Source organism: Lactuca saligna, chromosome 8 (genome assembly GCF_052625555.1).
Source record: "Lactuca saligna cultivar CGN05327 chromosome 8, ASM5262555v1, whole genome shotgun sequence".
Classification (NCBI taxonomy): Eukaryota; Viridiplantae; Streptophyta; class Magnoliopsida; order Asterales; family Asteraceae; genus Lactuca; species Lactuca saligna.
In genome coordinates this window covers 132794132-132813783 of record NC_136424.1, presented here as the reverse complement: position 1 = coordinate 132813783, position 19652 = coordinate 132794132, and the positions used below count along the sequence as shown (strand labels likewise).

Below are 19652 nucleotides of genomic sequence, written 5' to 3'. Positions count from 1 at the left end.
ATTTTGGTAAAACTTAACGACAGATACAAGCCTTGGAGCCATGACGCCTAGAACCATAACGAGCTTTTTAGAACCTTGCTCATGGCTCTCGGTGGTCTCTAATGCCCATGTTTTTTTTTCCTTGTTAGGTTTTACACGTAAATCTCAATGTGTTTGTCACTAATGTTAGTTCTTTATTAATTATTGTAAATGTTAATTCCCATTATATACTAGTGATTGATTTTAATATAAGGTGTTACTCTACATAATAAAATCATTTGAATATCTGGATTGGTTGTAAATGTTAATTCCCATTATATACTAGTGATTGATTTTAATATAAGGTGTTACTCTACATAATAAAATCATTTGAATATCTGGATTGGTTGGGACTTCACTTTGAGCTCGTTTTACAAACTCTGCTATCTCAGACAAATGTTTATTGTCCTTTACTCATTTGATATATATATATATATATATATATATATATATATATATATATATATATATATATATATATATATATAGAAACCATTGATAAGAAAACCAAAATGGTAGCATGATCTGGACTGGGACTTGATGAAACATCCATCGTATATAATTTATTTAGATATATTTATTTATAATAACATGATATAGCATATGATATGATGATGAGTACACGGCTATCATTTTCAGACTATGACACACAAAGTAGCTAGCAATAGCATCACATAGTAATGGGCGGCAACCTTTGAATAGACATGATAACCTCAAAGGGTTATATGTTCCTTATTTCATAGTACGTACTTATTTCAAAGGTTATTTGATTCTTATTTCAAACTCTCAAGCTTTCAAATAGACACCAATGCAATCGAGATAATAGCCAGCAAGCCCGTAAAATCCAACAAAAGAACCAACATCCCATGGTACAGGGAAAGGCGTCCCTCTTACATTACCAAAAGGTCCATGAGTTTTCTTGTTTGTGATGAATGATATTGATGATATTACAGGTAAGTCAGGAACACTTCCCCTTGATAATGCACTTGTTCCACTGATGCCAGTTATTTCCTCGCCAGCTTCAAATATTACCTGACCATGAATGACAAATTATACATATCAAAGATAACTAAGGATACTAAGATACATATATGTTATATCAATCATTATAAAGAAACTTGAAGATTAAATACTTATGAATTATTTACCTCAGACACTTTCTCTCCACCGTTCCAACCACCATACATTGGAGTAGTATGTGTTGAGTCTCCACATTGTGTGGTGAACATGAGAGAGTATATAAGATCACCATGATCAATGGTTATCTTCTTCAGAAGATGTTTTTTCTCAAGTTGGAACGACCAAACATTTTGTGGAGTTCCAGGTTCATTTTTCCCCCATGTTCCAACCTGCATGATTTCCTCATCGGCTTTTAGATACACACCAATGGCATCAATATAATAGCCAGCAAGCCCATAAAACCCAACTAACGAGCCTTTGTGCCATGGTAAAGAAAACACATCTTCAGTTGCATGGCCGAAAGGTCCATGTGTCCTCTTGTTTGTCTTAAAAGATAGAGACGAAATTACTTGAAAACCACTTTTACTACCAACGGATCCACCAACCTCAACAATTTCCTCATCTTCGTCAAAGAGTACCTGATTAATCAATCCACCAAGAATATTGATTAATAAAAAAGATGGCTACATCTTAATTGATTAGTGGAGTTAAGAGATCAACTCACCTCGGCAACCGTGTCTCCACCATTCCAACCACCAAACTTGTCAGAATTATGCAAAGCATCTCTAAATTTAGTTGTGAACATGAGAGAGTATATTACATCACCATGGTCAACGGTTATCTTCACCAATTTATGATCTTTCTCAAGTTCAAAAGACCATACATTCTGAGGATCTCCACTTTGTCTTCCCCATTTTCCGACTCGAATAAATCCTGCTACTTTGCTAGTTTCTACTCCAGCCATGAGAGACACAGTAAGTATAAAATAACTTAAATGAAACAAGAAAGCGTGTCTCTCAAATGAATGACCAATGGCTCCTTATATACGTGCTAACCGTAACTATTTTGAATCGTTAATTTAGATGGAAATAAAAAGCATGAAGCAAAACCATGTTTTCCTCAAGTTCACTGTTTAAAAAAAGTTGGTGGTTAATTCATATCAAAATTAGATGATAAAGTTTAATTGTCCTTGCATTTTTCATGAAAAAAAAATATTTCATAACTTCAATGATTGCTCACAAATAAAAAAACAAGAGTGCGAGACATACTAGAATTTTCGAGTAATTGTTGATCTCTTGTGGGATTAAGTTCTTGTAAATACACAAATAATCAAATCCACAAATAATATTGAGAATTATATGTCATTTAATCGCGAATAATAAATTCAATTATTAAATAATTACTAAGTTTTTTCTGGAAATCAGTTTGAGTTTGATCCTACCGGACCGGATCGATCAGATCTCATTGTAAGAAAGTTAGAATGAAAATTGTCCTGTTGTCGGGCGAATTGAACACGAGACGAAAAATTAAAACAAAAAGAACTGGAATTTTGCTGTTGCAAAATCGAAGGAGAGAAAGGAGAACAGAGATCGAATGATCTTGGTTAAAGAATACAAAACAAGAGGAGTTGTATTTACTGTTGCAGAAATCCTACAAACCAACCTAAAAACTGTTGTATTTATAGAAAAAATAACGTGATTAGTACTTGTGGTTTCAAAAAAATGGCAACCTAAGGACAACGTTGAAAGATGATACACTACTGCTCCTTGTGGTTTTAAAATCTTGCAAGGTTGGTCCTTCTGGTTGACACTATTGCTCCTTATGGTTTAAAATCTTGCAAGTTTGATCCTTTTGGTTAACACTGTTAGAATTTTTGTTAAGTCTTATGTAAAAAGACTTTTGTGGCTGTGTACCAAAATTCTTAAAAGACAAAATTTCACAAATGGACCCTGTGGTTTTCCAATTTTTGTTCGTTCCAACAACTATGGAAGAACCGATAAATGCAAAGTTTCTTACTCAGAAACCAGAAGAACTGGAATTTTGTTGTTGCAAAATCGAAGGAGAGAGAGAGAGGGGAGAGAGAGAGAGAGAGAGAAAAAGAGAGAGAGAGATCGACGACCTGGGTAAAACATACCGCACAAAATGAGTTGTAATTATAGTTGCAAAAATCTTAGAAGACTGCAAAAAATAAATATAGTTGTAGTTATAGCTAAAAATAATATGATTAGTACCTGTGGTTTCTAAAAAATGGCAACCTAAGGACAATGTTCAAAGGTGCTACGCTACAACACTGGTCCTTGTGGTTTGAAAAACTTGTAAGGTTGGTCTGTTTGGTTAACCCCGTTAGAAATTCTCTCTAAGAATTTTGTAAAAATACTTTTGTGTCTTTGTACCAAAATTTTTAAAAGACAAAATTTCACAAATGATCCTGTGGTTTTTCGAAAAGTGGCACTTTTTGGATATCTTTGGAAATAGTTACCTTGATGGCTCTTATGGTTTCAAAATCAAGCATGAGCTCCTATTTGATAGTCACTGTTTGGGAATGTTTTTTGACTGGAAAAGAATCCATGTTTTGTGATCGTACATCTAACTGACTATTGAATGATGAAAAATAACCATATTACCTTATTATTCTATACTGTGATGGATGAAGTTGCTAAATAATTATAAAAACATTCAAATTGTCATACAAAATCAAAATTACACATTAATCATTTCAAAATACATATAAAATTATCATACAAAGTAATTTAACATAAATCAAGTAAAATACAAATATAATATCGGTTAGCTTGTTTTTAGTTTATCGTTTTTCAAGTTGATGTTCCATTGTTATTTTTTCTAGTCATTTTTTTTATAACTCGTGTGATTCTTGACATGGTTTATTTCCAATAGTGGTGGGCTGGATGGGATTTTTTTTAAATAAATTATGATGATGGTGATGTTGTCTAAAAAAAGAATTATTCCAATAAAAATGAAATAAAAAAATTAAATAAAAGAAATTAATAACCCAATAAATTAATATTTATTAATATATATAAATATTATATATTATAAATAATATTTGTAAATATATAATAATCTAATAAAAAAAGAATTAATCTAGAAAAAGGAAATTAGAAATTAATAATCCAATAAAACAATACTTATTAATATATAAATATTATATATTAAAAATAATATTTATTGATATATAATAATCCAGTAAAAAAGTAATAATCCAACAAAAATAAATTAAAAAAATATTTAAAAGATGTTAATAATCCAAGAAAAAAAGTGATGAGGTTTGAGGCATAATTGTCTTTCCGACCATTCAACCAGAAAGATATGGTTTTACGACTTCCTGGGAAAGGCATATCTTTCTGGTTCATTCAGTAATAAATACCCGTTTGGACCTAAAAAGATGTCTATCAAACCAGACCTTAGTTCTTTTAGCTAACTCTATTAGAAGTAAGGGTTAAGTACTTGGTAAATAGCCTATTACCTTTCTACTTATTGTCATCTCTCAAACGCCCAGCGTACGAGGGTTACGAGGGGCGTAAGATGGCCTGGGCAAACCCTAATTTTTAGGGTTTGTGCCCTATTTAACCCTTATTAACTCACCTCCTAGACATTTTAGACCAACCCCCACCTTTTGAAAACCCTAAATCATCCCTTTGCCTTGTGTAGGGTGCTGTTGTGCTCTTGTTTTGATCATTTAAGGGTTTTGTGCATCTTGAAGTGGTAGAAGAAGAACGTTGAAGACTCGTCCTTTGGCAAAGAGCTTTGAGATCCAACTTTATCATCTCCATTTTATGGAATCTGAGGTATAAAGTTCAAATCTTGTCATCTCATTTCACCGATCTATTTCCTTGGCTTGTATTTGGTTGGTTTGTGAGCTAAGGTGATTTTTGGAGCTTATCCTTGTAGATCTAGGCATATTAAGGGCTTCTTAAGCATAAAGGTGCAAACTTTATGGTGATTTTAGTCTCATGCATGTGTTAAGTCATTTGTTAAGCCCTTTTGAGCTCTAGTGCCCCATTAAGCCATGCATACACACAAAGTTGGAAACTTTACGTGATAAACCAATTTAGGGAAGCCATATCTAGGTTTTGGGTCAATGTCTTAACCGATTAAGTGCTGAATAAGGATGGTTGGCAAAGGTGAGGAGTTCGCTAGGTGTATAAATGGGTACGCCATGCGTACAAGCCTCCATGTGGGTAAGCTTAGCGTACAAGCTGAGTACGCCTCGCATACTCAACAGTTAGGCTTCAGAAGTTTTGGGCTCATTGTGTCGGTCCATGATTGGACTATGGATGATTAAGGCCTTATTAACCCATAATAATGATTTTTTGGGCTAAGGATGTTTTATTGGACTTTGGTTGAATGCCCATAAAGGGGTTTTGGGACCAATTGTCTATATTTGGGCCTTGGATGATTATTTTGGAATTTGGATATTTTGGACATTTTGATTGGGCCTTGGCCTTGGGCCAAGTTAGGGTCAAGGTAAAAAGGAATTTTACGCCAAGTTTGAACTCTTAGTGTGAGTCGGGATCCAAATATTAATTGGATGTTATTTTGTTATAGCGCGAGGAATTTAGCGGGCCAGTAGCTAGAGATTTTTTGTGAGATTCAACAGTGTGAGGTGAGTTTCCTCACCATGTTTAGCGGGTCTTAGGCACCAGTTCCAGCCCATGATCAGTTATGCTAGGATACTGGATGTAACACCGTAAAAATTAAGACAATTTTTCGCATTTTAAAACACATTCATTAATAAAATCTCATTGTATCATATCATTGTTCACCAAACATTTCCCAAGATCAAATCATAAATAACTCCGCGGGTGTGTGTACAGATCATGTTGGCGCCTTCCCGCGATCATCACTAGTACCTAAAACACATAACACATAACACTGTAAGCATAAAGATTAGTGAGTTCCCCAAAATACCACACATAACACATACTAGCCACTCGAGGCTATAACTCTGTGGGCCCTTGGGCCCTAACTCTGTGGATCGTCTGGTCCTAGCTCTGTGAACCTTCTGGTTGTAACTATGATGTACTCTGATATTCACATGACATAAATCACATAGGAATAATGCAGTGAAACACATCACATAAATAGCATACAATAACTCTATCACATATGTCTAATTACCACTCAAGGTAAAGTATAGTGAAAAGACTCACCTTAGATGTCTCGGTAAATCCGTGACTCGGTAGCAGTATAGTCTAGCCTCCGCCTAATCACATAAAGTAAAATACGCTCATAAATATAACTCTCGATACTAGACCCAACCCTCTCTTAGTACCCTCAGATGGGTAAAAGACCATTTTACCCCTTTCTTAACTCACAGACCCCATTGTTGATCAATCCCTAAAAGCCAACAAAGTCAACGGTCAAACTTTGACCTGACTCGTCGAGTGCACTTGGGCGACTCGACGAGTCTACACGTGAACTATACTCCTCTGATTCTCTTTTGACTTACCGAGTCACTCACTTAACTCGGCGGGTCACTCTCTAGACTCACAGTCTCGGGACAACTCGACTCGACTCGTCGAGTCTGTTCATGGACTCAGCGAGTCCAATCCATGCTCACTTCCAACGGCTTCCTAAGGTCAGATCTGATGCTCTACTCAATAGATATATCCTTTGTAGTCCCAATAATCATGTAAAGTTCGAAGCTTGATGCCCATGCAAAGGCTCCAAGGTTCTATTTGAAGAAATGACCTCTAATATGGCATCCTAAGTTCATATTCACCAACAATCCTCATAATGCTTAAAGGATTAAGGTCTCTGGACCTCTATGGATCTAGATCCAAGACCATAATACGAAAAGGAACCATATACTCAATCAAAACCATCTACCAAAGGGTCTAGAAAGCCCGAACTCTATAAACAATCACCAAAACAGAAGATGGATCGAGATTATACCTCAAATAAGCACTCCTGAGCTCAGAGTTCCTCCAAATAGCACCTCCTTCAGCCTCCTCTTGATCTTGATCACCTTCTTCTTGCTAAACCAATGATAGAAAGATCAAATATGGCCTCTCCTTCCTCACAAACGATTTAGCTCACTTAGGGTTTCTCTCAAGGGACTGGTAGCCGCAATGGGAGGCTATGAGTGCCCTTAAATAGGCTCCAAAACCTGGGATTTAGGGTTTCAATTGCTAGCACAGAATCGACGAGTCATATGCCCGACTCGTCGAGTCTGGTCGCGAAGATTTGCCGAAACTTCCTCACCTACTCGACGAGTCGTGGCACCAACTCGTCGAGTCCTTCCTTTTTCTTGAATCACTAATTACAATTAAATGATACCCGAAACTCTGGATGTTACACTAGATGTCTGTGTGACTCGTGTATGTGTATATGCTTATGTGATTTGTATGTTGGGTGGGGTCTGTCATGCGAGTTTGGGTGGGGCCCATTATACTCAGTGGGAGGGGTCTGTTATACAAGTTTGGGTGCGACCCATTATACTCATTATGCGGGGCCCATTACACTCATTAGGCGGGGCCTGTTATGTGTTTTTTATGTATGATATCTGGTATGTTGGGGATCTAACTATGCTTTGTGTTTCATGTTTTCATTTTATGATTTAGGTACTTTAGGTTCCAAAGGGAGGAGTCCGGGATGATTGTAGAGCACACCCCACCTCGTTCCACATTTTTTGATTTACTCTAATATGATATGATGATTGATACAATTGTTTTATCTAGATTTTTATGATGATATTTTTGGGATATTGGTTTTATTAATTTAAAAATGAAAAATTTGGATCTTTTTTTTGGGACGTTATAAGTTGGTATCAGAGCCTTAGTTTGAGGGACTCATACATAATCTCAGGTGTATCTGAAATCAAAATGAGAATTTAGTAAAGCTTTTCAAAAAAAAATAAATGTTTTAAATAGATTTTTTTCTAATACAAGAAAGGGCGTGCATGCAATCTACCGAGCTTAAGTAAGTTTCCCAAAATACCCACACGTGTTATCTGATATAATTGAATTGTGAATCTATGAATCACATGCTAGTTAGGGCTAAGGATGTGCTCAGTATTTGCGTGATAGAATGCTAGGAGAGATACATTTGTATGCCTATTGTATGAGCTTGTACAGTTGCACGTTAGTACTGATCAGTTAGTGAATAGGATGTCCTACTTAGGTTATGCTTGGTTCTGGTTACTTGATGCTCGAATGATAATTGCTTTGTGCTTTTAGGAGTTCCCACTAGCTTTAACTAACTAGTAAGAAAATATGCTAAATTACATATTAAGGGAACTAAATAATTTTAGAAGGTTAGGTTTTAACTCTATTGCGCAGTTCTTGTTTGAGTCCAAACGTTTTAGTGTGAGACCTCTCATTTGAAGAATTATCAGGTATTGGTGATATGTAACTGTACTCCTGAGCTAGTTAGAGGAAGGTAGTGGGAGTTACTTGTACAGCTAATGGTGGAGAGTGGTGTGGAGTTTGCCTTAGGAAAATCTAAGATGAGATCTAGTGCTAGGAGCCTTATCTTGATGAGGGTTAATTGTATGGATATAAGGTGAATTAGCGGATTCAAGGCAATCCTTGAGGAAAGTATGGATATATGTGGGAGGTGTTGGATTAGTGTCTAAGCCCGTAACCATATTTGGTAAGTACTTGAACCGGTTGTGCATGGTCCTTTTGGGTTGCCTTCACCAAAGCAACTTGATTGGAGAAATAATAGATAAAGAGATTATTATGGTTTATTAATATATTATAAGAATAATATATTAAAAGAGAAATCATATTTGTTTAATTAACATTGGTCAAAAATTAATTAAGAATTAATTTTGTGATCAAAAGAAGTTTTTTGAGCTAGGGGACTAACTTGAAATTACATGATAGTTACAAAGTTGGGCAAGGAAACCCTAAGGGAGAAGGTGGAAAAATTCAAGGGGTTTAAAGCCTTAGAATTCATCCAAAGATAGGGCTTCTAGAATTTTCTTTGGGCTGCTTGGTGGCTAAGCAACCAGATACGGATAAGGACCGAAACGCTAATTCCTACACCTATATAAAGATCCCTTGGCATAAGAAAATCGGCCACTTGATCCTAGAAGTTCCTAGAGCTGATTTTTTCCTCCCCCCCCCTCTCTCTCTCTTTCTTTTTCAACTACTCTTGGTGTTTGTGAGCCATTAAAGGTACTAAACTTGTGGTACTTGCTGAAGATTCAAGATACAAGTTGTTATTACAATATAACAACAAGAGGTATGTAATTCATAACCCTTGTGATTTTTCGAAATTACCTTGGAGCATATTAGGTTTATTTTGTGTTCATAATGTTGTATGACTAATAGTGAAAACATAGATCCGTTTCTAGGGTTGCATGCACACATAGGATTGTTTGTATAAAACCCATTAGTGGTATCATAGAGTTTGGTTTTGTTTTCAAATAGCCTTATACAAATGTATGAATTTGACACTTTAGGGTTTATAGCCAATAAACCCTAGGAGGCATGATTTTCAATATTAGTGTTCTTAAACCCTAAATTTCAAAAATTGATAAGGGTTTCCCAAACTCTTTCGTTAGCCTGCAAGATTTCGAATTCTTGGGTTGTCAAACCCTAGGGTTTCAAAATTTGCCTCCTCCCCAAGATAAGATCCCTAAATTTTAGGGATTTGGATATTGCCATATCTTATGATTATCTCTTTAGTGGTTTAATTTGGTAATTAAAAATTTTGAATTACCCCATCCCATATTTTCGAATTTTAGGGGATTTAAGGGATTAGGTTAAATTAATTGTTTAATTTAATAAGATAATCCTTCAAGATTTAATAATTCAAATTAATAGTTTAATTGTGGGATAATTATTAAATCAAAGTTTTAACATTTAAAAATTTAAATTAAAAGATTTTAAATTTTAGAAATTTTAAATTTGATTAAAACCCTAGTATTTTAAAATGTTTAAAATACACCCTATACTATTATAATATTACAAGATTAATATGTATATATGTATAACTTAAAATGATAGTCTTACCATTAGTAGGCCTCATCCACGAAGCCAATTCAAAAAGGGGGGGGGGGGTAGAAGGTTTTGGCCTATAAAATGGCCATTTAATGGGTGTGCACTCTCACCCACCGCTTCCTTGATTGGTGGAGGGTGGTTAGCCGAACGGGTAGGATAGGGCAAACCTTTCCTTATTAAAATTATGATGAATTATGAATGTAACTAAATGTTTTTACAACAATACCCAATCTTAGTTACTTTAGGAAAAGTGAATTGGTGCAATTCCATGAAATTACACTTTGCACCCTTGCTAAGACGTTAGTGGAGCATGTGTGGTTAAGCAGCACACTAATTGGACTCTAAGCATAGGTGGCAAAGGGTGACTCATTGTTTGTCATAATTTGATGGAGCGTGTGTGGTTAACCGACACATCGAATAGGTCACTGTAACAATGAGGGCAACATGTACATTTGCATGGTTATTCACACCCGCTTTGTGATCCTCGTCGTCTCAGTCACAAACTAGAGGGGCACATCGAGATCTAAACATGTCATTGAAAAGTTCAATGAATCTCAAAGGAATCTAGGAGTTCTTAATACATTTAAAACTTAATCTCTTTTTCGTTTTTCATGATGGAGAATTAGTGAATCGTCATTCACTTACCTTCAGATTATTTGCATGTTAGATTACAGCATGCCTATTCTAATTTGTAAATAATGTTGTTAGATCCTAGCCCTAATTTCTCATTTGGATGTTTAATTAGGGATTCATTTCTAATCAAACTTTGTCATTTTTTATTTCAGACGTCGAACGTCAACAACAATGCTTCCGGCTCTAACTCCTTAGGGTTATTCTCACTTATGAACTTATGTGGGAAAGTAATATTTGACGGGTCCAATTTCAATGATTGGATCCATAACATCCAAATGGTCACTCGCTACAAGGACAAAGAATATGTCCTCGATGAGAAGCTGAAGGAGATCAATGTTAACACTGCCTCTTCCGATGAGATCGCTGTCTTTGAGGCCCACGAGTGTGATGCCACGAAAGTCCATTGCATCATGCTGGTGACCATGACTGCTGAACTCCAAAAGTCCTATGAGGACATGTACTCGTATGAAATGCATCAAGACTTGCTGGACCGATACCACCAGAGCGCTAGGCAAGAAAGGTATGAGATCATCACTTTGATGATCACTTCCAAAATGGGTAATAGAGAGTCCCTTACCGCCTATCTGCAAAAGATGCAGAGATATGTTGATCTCCTACTGAAGTTAACTGTTAACTTCGATGAAGAGCTGGCAATCTACATCATCCTTCACTCGTTGCCTCCCTGCTACAACCAGTTCCGCATGACCTACCACATGAATAAGGAAGAGGTCACCTTGAGCAAGCTTCAAGGCTTGTTAAAAACTGCTGAGAGAAATCTCAAGGATAAGTTTGTTGCACCGACTCCCAGTCCCATTGCTGCGCCTGTCTTGGCAATAGGTCATGGGAAGGGTAAGAAGATGAAGGCTCCCTCAAGGGGCCACCACAAGGGAAAGTCCCAAGATGGTACCTCTTATAGTGGAACCAAAGTTGGTTCTGCTAAGCCCAACTCGAACCCTAAGGAGGCAGAGTGCCACCACTGCCACAAGATAGGGCACTGGAAGAGAAGCTACCCAGAATATCTACAAGCCATCAAGGATGGCAAGATCAATCCATCTTTCACAGGTATTTACACAATTAAATCTAATAATTCATCGCATGCTATTTCTTGGGTTGTTGATACAGGATGTGGTTTTCACATATGTTATGATTTGCAGGGACTATAAAGTGATAGGGATGTGGAGCATGGAAGGATAAATCTAATCATGGGAAACAGAAGATCGTCGCCTGTCACCAAGATTAGAGTTTATTCCTTAGTGCTTAGTAATGGATTAGGTTTAGATTCAAACAATTTTTGCTATTCTCCAGATATGGCAAGAATCATCATTTCATTTCATGGTTTATATAAACAAGGTTTTAGATATTCATTTGATAATGATAAAGGTTCTATTTATGCTTATCTTAATAATGTTTTATATTTTGAAGCATTGCCTTCTAATGGAATATATGAGACTGTGATGGTTGTAGATTACTTAGGAAATGATGTGTTGTGTGTTGATTCTTCTAATAGTATGGATAAAGCATGCTTGTGGCATTGTTGTCTTGGATAAGTCAACAAGAAACACATAGCCCAACTCCAAAAGGATGGAGTATTGGAGTCATTCGACCTAAGGGATGATGACGTGCGCAAGTCTTGTTCACTTGGAAAGATGACCAAGTCACCATTCACTGGCACTTGTGAGAGGGGTGAGGGTTTATTGGATCTCATACACACCGATGTGTGTGGGCCCTTTAGATCTAGCACAAAGGATACAAACTGCTTCTATGTGACTTTCACCGACGATTATAGCAGATATGAGTATATCTACTTAATCAAACACAAGTCAGAAACCTTTAAAAAGTTCAAAGAGGTCAAACAAGAAGTGGAGAATCAGTTGGGCAAGAAAATCAAGATGATTCGATCTGATCGAGGAGGAGAGTACCTAAGTCTTGAATTCCACGACTACCTTAAGGAATGTGGAATAGTTTTGCAATTGACGCCACCTAGGACACTGCAGTTGAATGGTGTAGCTAAGAGGCACAATAGAACCTTGCTAGACATGGTTCGTTCCATGATGAGTCGTGCTTCACTACCTACTACCACCCATATCTTTAAATTAGTCCCTTCCAAGAAGTTTGCCAAAACACCTCACGAGATGTGGACAGGGAAGGCTCCATCGCTAACACATATCAAGGTTTGGGGTTGTGAGGCTTTCGTAAGACGAGAGACTCACGATAAGCTTGAGCCTCGAAGTGAGTGGTGTATTTTCATTGGCTACCCGTATAATTCCTTTGGGTATCTCTTCTATAGACCGAGTAACAATGTTGTCTTCGTTGTGAGGAGAGGGGTTTTCTAAGAGAGAGAGAGAGAGAGAGAGAACTCATAAGCCAAGGGGACGGTGGGAGGCAAATCGATCTTGAAGAGATTCAAGAATCAAGCGATGAACGAACCTCTAACACTGGCGCTCAACTCGAGGAGGAAACTCCGGTTGAATCAATTGACAAGTCCTTACTTCTTAGATGCTCCGCAAGAGTTAGGGTTCAACCCCAGTTTGATGGTTTTCATATTACTATGGAAGGGGATACATTCATGAGTGATAGTACACTAGTGAATTTGGACGAACCTAAAAGCTATAAGGAAGCCATGGCATGCTCGGAGTTTGCAAAATGGAAAGAGGGGATGGATAGTGAGATTCAGTCCATGTACGATAATCAAGTTTGGAGCTTGGTTGATCATGTATCAGGTTGTAAGACGATCAGATGCAAATGGATTTTCAAGAAGAAGCCCGACATGGATGGGAATGTGCACACTTATAAGGCGCGATTGGTTGCGAAGGGCTTTACTGAAACTCCCAGAGTTGACTACAATGAGACCTTCTCACAAGTTGTGAAGATAAAGTCTATTAGGGTGATGTTGGCCATTGCTGCATTTCATGATTATGAAATATGGAAAAAGGATTTCAAAACCGCTTTCCTTAATGGGAAGTTGGCTAAGGATGTTTACATGGCTCAGCTAAAGGGTTTTGTTAATGCAAAGCATCCCCATAGAGTGTGTAAGCTTGAGAAGTCCATTTATGGACTTAAGCAAGCGTCTCTCAGATGGAATCTTTGTTTCGACGAGAAAGTTAAAGAGTTTGATTTTCTGCGAAGCGAAGATGAATCATGTGTATATGTCAAAGCCAGTGGGAGTATAGTAAGCTTCCTCGTATTGTATGTCAATGACATACTACTCATAGGAAACAACATCCTAACGCTACAGGAAGTTAAGTCCTGGCTCGGGAAGTGCTTCGCTATGAAGGGCCTCAGAGAAGCTGCCTATATTTTTGGAATACGGATAGTGAGAAACAGGAGTAAAAGACTAATAGAACTTAGTCAGAATACTTACTTGGACAAGGTACTAAAACGTTTTAGTATGGATAATTCCAAGAAAGGGGAGTTATTGATCCAATGTAATGCCAAATTGAGTAAGAATCAAAGTCCGAGTACCGAAACCAAGATAGCAGAGATGAGCCAAGTACCTTACGCTTCTGTAGTTGGCTCGATCATGAATGCTATGACTTGTATTCACCCTGATGTGGCCTTTGCTTTGAGCATGGTCAACATATATCAAGGGAACCTTGGCAAAGCACATTGGACCGCAGCCAAGAATATCCTTAAGTACCTTCGGAGGACCAAGGAATGGTTCCTAGTCCTTGGTGGGAGTGATGACTTAAAGGTTCGAGGGTACAATGATTCTAGTTTTTAGACCGATAGGGATAACTACCATTCGCAGTCGGATTGGGTCTTTACCTTTAATGGAGGAGCAATGACTTGGAAAAATTCCAAGCAAGATACCGTAGCTAATTCAATGTGCGAATAAGAGTACATTGTAGCGAGCGAAGCATCAAAAGAGGCAATATGGTTGAAGAATTTCACTGGAGACCTTGGAGTTGTGCCAGCCATACAGGAGCCTATGGAAATTTTCTGTGATAATGAAGGAGCGGTTGCCTTGACCAAGGAACCAAGGGATCATGGTAGATCTCAGCATATCGACAAAAAATATAACTTTATTCGACATCGGGTAGAAGAAGGACTCCTCGTAGTGAAGAGGGTATCGTCGGAGGATAACCCAGCAGATCCGCTTACGAAGGAACTGAGTAGGGTTAAGCACTTGCAGCACGCTAGGAGCATTGGGCTGAAGGACGATATTAGTTTGGATTAGATAGTTTAGAAATGTGTAATAGATAAATGTAATTAACATTTGATGATTAAATAAATAAGTATTATCTATGAGTAAACTTACTGTCTTATGTTGATTGTTTGCCTATTGTTTCATTTCGCATGTTTTGACTTCCTGAATAATAAGATTATTAGAACGGTCCGCAATCTTTCATATGTTAGAAGTAGGTATGAATGAAGACTGTCATGAATTTGTGAGTAGATTGTCTGAAAGGTATTAGACATAGCAAAGGTTTGCTGCAATGTTCATGAGTGCTTATGAATAATATTTGAGCATTGGAATAAACCCCCGCTTGCTGGAATCACTTCATGGAATTTTATCATGAGTGATCGCAAGATGATAATATCATATTTTCTTAAAACCAAGATATATGGTTTATTGTTTGCTGATTGGTTGTGCATTGATAATGTGAAAACACATCAGTAACTTGATGTTATAAAACACATTGTTGTGTATGATTTAATTAGTGAATAATAAATTCATATAAGTCTAAGTTTATCTGTTGCTTTTATCCTAAGAGGGTAAAAGCGATATTAGGGCCCTTTGATGATTTGGTTTGACTTATGTGTTGGGCCCGGTCAAGACTGAATTGACGTGTTCAATTAAGTTCTATGTCAAACGAATAAGAGATCGAGAAACAAACTACTGGACAATAAGTATGACTATGTTCCATGTGATTGTCTGCATGATATCTAGAACAGAGGATCATACAATCCCTTATCTAAAGGACATGTTGTTGATAAGATCAGAGTTCGAGAACATCTTTGAGAGCTACGATTGCTAATCGGGTACTACTTGCATTTATGGTTACTAGACTTATCCAAGTGGGAGACTATTGGATTAGTTTCTAAGCCCGGAACCATATTTGGTAAATACTTGACCCGGTTGTGCATGGTCCCTTTGGATTGCCTTCACTAAAGCAACTTGACTAGAGAAATAATAGAGAAAGAGGTTATTATGGTTTATTAATATATTATAAGAATAATATATTAAAATACAAATCATATTTGTTTAATTGACATTGGTCAAGAATTAATTAAGAATTAATTTTGTGATCAAAAGAAGTTAACTGAACTAGGGGGATTGAAATGTAATTACGTGATAGTTACAAAGTTGGGCAAGGAAAACCTGATGGATAGGGTGGATGGATTCAAGGCGTTTAAAGCCTTAGAATTCATCCAAATATATGGCTTCTAGAATTGTCCTTGGGCTGCTTGGTGGCTAAGCAACCAGATACGGATAAGGACCGAAACCCTAATTCCCACACCTATATAAAGACCCCTTGACATAAGAAAATCGGCCACTTGATCCTAGAAGTTCCTAGAGCTGATTTTTGCCTCTCTCCCCCTCTCTCTCTCTTGCTTCTTCAAATGATCTTGGTGTTTGTGAGCCATTAGAGGTACTACACTTGTGGTACTTGCTTTCAAAGACATGAAGATTCAAGATACAAGTTGTTATTACAATATAACAACAAGAGGTATGTAATTCATAAACCCTTGTGATTTTCGAAATTACCTAGGAGCATGTTAGGTTTCTTTTGTGTTCATAATGTTGTATGACTAATAGTGAAAACATAGATCCATTTCTAGGGTTGCATGCACACATAGGATTGTTTGTATAAAACCCATCATAAGGTAGTATGTGCATTTACTATTGGAAGCAGCGGATATGTACTCTAGTCGAGGACAGTTGCGATGAAACCGGGAAGCGTGTAGAGTGTGTGATCCCTCGTAATATTCTAATGGTTTATATGGTCTATTTTCAGTATGGTGACTCTGCGGGGCAGACCTGTTGGCAGTTCTAGTGCTAGGCAGGGATCATGCTCAACAACTGGAGCCGGGAAACTAGATGATCAGACTAGGGAGTTCATCTCGTCTGAGATTATACATTGCATTCTTGAGCAGACTCTTGTGATCTTTGGTACAGTTAAGGAGGAAATTCTGGAGACTTTGGATGAATGGTTGAGCTTGTTTTGTTTTGAGATGCTAGCCTTAATGGGAGCACGTTCCTTGACTTTCAGGGAGTTTCGGCTATGTGGAGCTCCAGAATATCATGGGGAGAAGGACCTGATAACGAGAAAGAGGTAGTTAGTGGATGTTGCTAATGCCTTACGTACCAGTAGTTGCCTCGAGGGGAAAAGGTCAGACTTGTTTCCTGTCTTTCGAAGGACAGGGCATGAGATTGCTCGGAGGAGGTGGGACACACAATTGGTGATCAAGCTGTCGCTATGTTGACATGGGATGATTTTGTGACCATGATCAAGGTTGAGTTTGCACTGATAATCGATGTGTAGTAGTTGGCGTAAGAATTTCAGGATCTCCTCCGGACTACTGAGACGGTTGTTGAGATCACTGCGATGTTTCGGGAGAGTGCACTTTTGGTTCCATAGTATGAGGCAAATGAGGAGATGAAGAAAGCGAGGTATGACGAGATGTTGACGAGCGATATCAGGCAGTCGATCCAGTTGCAAGACACTGAAGGATATGATAGAGAGGGCTAGGGATAGGGATATTGATCTTAAGATGGAGATGAGCAGGAAATTGGATGAGGCTCAGGTATCAGGGGGTTTGGGTAAAAGGCCCACGGTTGTTGATGCGAGAGGGAAGGTCTAGCAGCGACGAGGCTGATGTGGCGAGTGCGACATGATGCACCATGGGGCGTATAGCGTGAGTGGTTCTGGGTGCTTGAAGTGCAGCCATAATGGTCATATTAGCAGGGATTTCACTACTACTACGACCATCACCTCGGTATCTAATCTTATTTGCTTCCATTTCAATGAGAGGGGCCACAAGAGGTCCCATTGTACGAGTTGGCTGCACCAGGACTGATGTCAACACCCGCTCCTACAACTTTTTGGATTACTAACTGCCGCCAGGGCCGGGCGGATGCACCTGTGGTGAAGAGCATGGTTTTTCAGTTCATGGTCGAGGAGGCTCGTGTAGCTCCCGACATGGTGTCGGGTATGTATCTTCTCCTTATCTCTTTATTTATATTGATCTTTCTGCTTATATTTATGTGTTTTATTTTAGGATCATTCCTCACGAACGGTATTTCAGCCTTGGTGTTGTTTAATTCGGGGGCTACCCGATCCTTTGTATCGCTTGCTCTTAGCAAGAGGTTTGCTGGAGCTCGGAGGGAACTGGATTATCCATTAGATATCAAGATTGTTGATGATAGGACCGTTCAGACTGCAAGCATTCATCGGGGTTGTACGCTTCAGTTGTTCAGTGCCGAGTATTTGATAGATTTGGTTCCCATTCCTTTGAATGGGAACAAGGTTGTTGTGGGTATGGATTGGCTGACCCCAATGTCTTGGTGATTGATTGTGAGCAGCAGCTAGTACGGATCCAAACCCCCAGTAGGGGAGAGTTAGTGGTTCAGGGAAAGAAATACCATAGTGGGCCGTTATTATGTTCAACAACGAGGGCCAGACACTATATTCAGCAGGGTTGTTTCACATTTGTCGCCTATGTTATGGATACACAAAATAAGGGTAATGCGACCGTGGATGATGTGCAGATTATGCGGGATTATCCCGATGTGTTTCCAGAGGATTTTCCTGGGGTGTCTCCAGAGAGGCACATTGAGTTCAGGATTGATCTAGTTCCAGGTGCGGCTCCAATAGCTAAAGCACCGTATTGGTTGGATCCTCCTGAGATGAAGGAGTTGTCTACACAACTTTAGGAGCTGTTAGACAAAGTATTCAATCAACTGAGTAGTTCTCCTAAGGGAGCACTGATTTTGTTTGTGAAGAAGAAATATAGGTATCATCATATGCACATTAACTACCGAGAGCCGAATAAGTTAACGGTGAAGAACTGTTATCCACTCCCGAGGATTGATGTAACGACCCAAATTTCACGTCCAAAATTTTTGTTTTTAAATCAATACTTTAGAAAAAATTTGTAAATAAAACATTTTCTGATCAAACCATTTCATAACATACATCATGTCTGAAAACCGAAATATGAAAACAATCAAATATCAGAGTACAAAATCCCATAATGACTCATGGTGCGGAAATCAATGTGCGTGTATGATGTGTCGTTACCACGCCAACTCCATGCCCTTTGATGAAGAGGTACCTGAAAACAAAACTTTAAACCGTAAGCACGAAGCTTAGTGAGTCCCCTCCACTGTACCACATACCATATAACCACATAACATACATATATTGTCAGGCATATCTGGGTGCCCGACCTACCCCTTCATTCCTCTCGACCGGACGCTGACTAGCATATCTGGGTGCTGGTCTCCCCTTCGGTCCTCTCGACCGGATGCTGACTACCATATCTGGGTGCTGGTCTCCCCTTCGGTCCTCTCGACCGGATGCTGACTAGCATATCTTGGTGCTGGTCTCTCCTTCGGTCCTCTCGACCGGATGTTGGGGACTATTTCACCCCCTACTACTACCACATAATACATATCACATAATCTATCTAGCATGGCTAGGCATGACTGCCCCTTCGGCCCTATCGACCAGTAATCTGGGGACTATCTCCCCTACTATCACTAGAACATAGCATCATATCATTCTAGCACATAAATGTTGGGTTTTGAGCATTCTAACACTCCTAAGTGTACATGCAACCCTAAATACCTTGGATCTATGTTTTCTCTATTATACATGCAAATAAGATCTTTCCAAGGCTTTAATCCTAACTAGCATATTATGAAGTTTGTATACTACAAAGTACTAGTTAGATAACATACCTTTTGATGTAGCTTGATGTCTTCAAGCTTTAAGAGCTTAGCCCAATAGTGTGGAAGCCTCAAGTGGAATATCAAATCACCAAAACACCTTGGAAGACTTTAGAGAATATGAATACTTGGTTCTCTTTAGTGAAATCGGCTAGCCCTTCTTAGTGTACCCA

General features: G+C 38.2%; 1 protein-coding gene across 1 annotated transcript; it reads right to left on the bottom strand.

The window, feature by feature from the left end:
• Positions 1-555: 555 nt before the first annotated feature.
• On the bottom strand, positions 556-2005 carry LOC145007947 (mannose/glucose-specific lectin-like). Its single transcript, XM_078966557.1, has 3 exons — positions 1703-2005; positions 1167-1616; positions 556-1050 (listed from the first exon to the last, which is right to left on the bottom strand). Exons 1-3 carry the CDS (start codon positions 1940-1942, stop codon positions 805-807), a joined length of 936 nt encoding a protein of 311 aa, XP_078822683.1. The 5' UTR covers positions 1943-2005; the 3' UTR covers positions 556-804.
• Positions 2006-19652: the final 17647 nt, after the last annotated feature.

Excerpts from the sequence above, each read along its gene's own strand:
- LOC145007947 (XM_078966557.1), bottom strand. The coding sequence starts at position 1,942 with ATGGCTGGAGTAGAAACTAGCAAAGTAGCAGGATTTATTCGAGTCGGA. Across the intron at positions 1,617-1,702 it reads GTGGAGACACGGTTGCCGAG|GTACTCTTTGACGAAGATGA; the intron begins GTGAGTTGATCT and ends TTGATTAATCAG. Across the intron at positions 1,051-1,166 it reads GTGGAGAGAAAGTGTCTGAG|GTAATATTTGAAGCTGGCGA; the intron begins GTAAATAATTCA and ends ATTCATGGTCAG.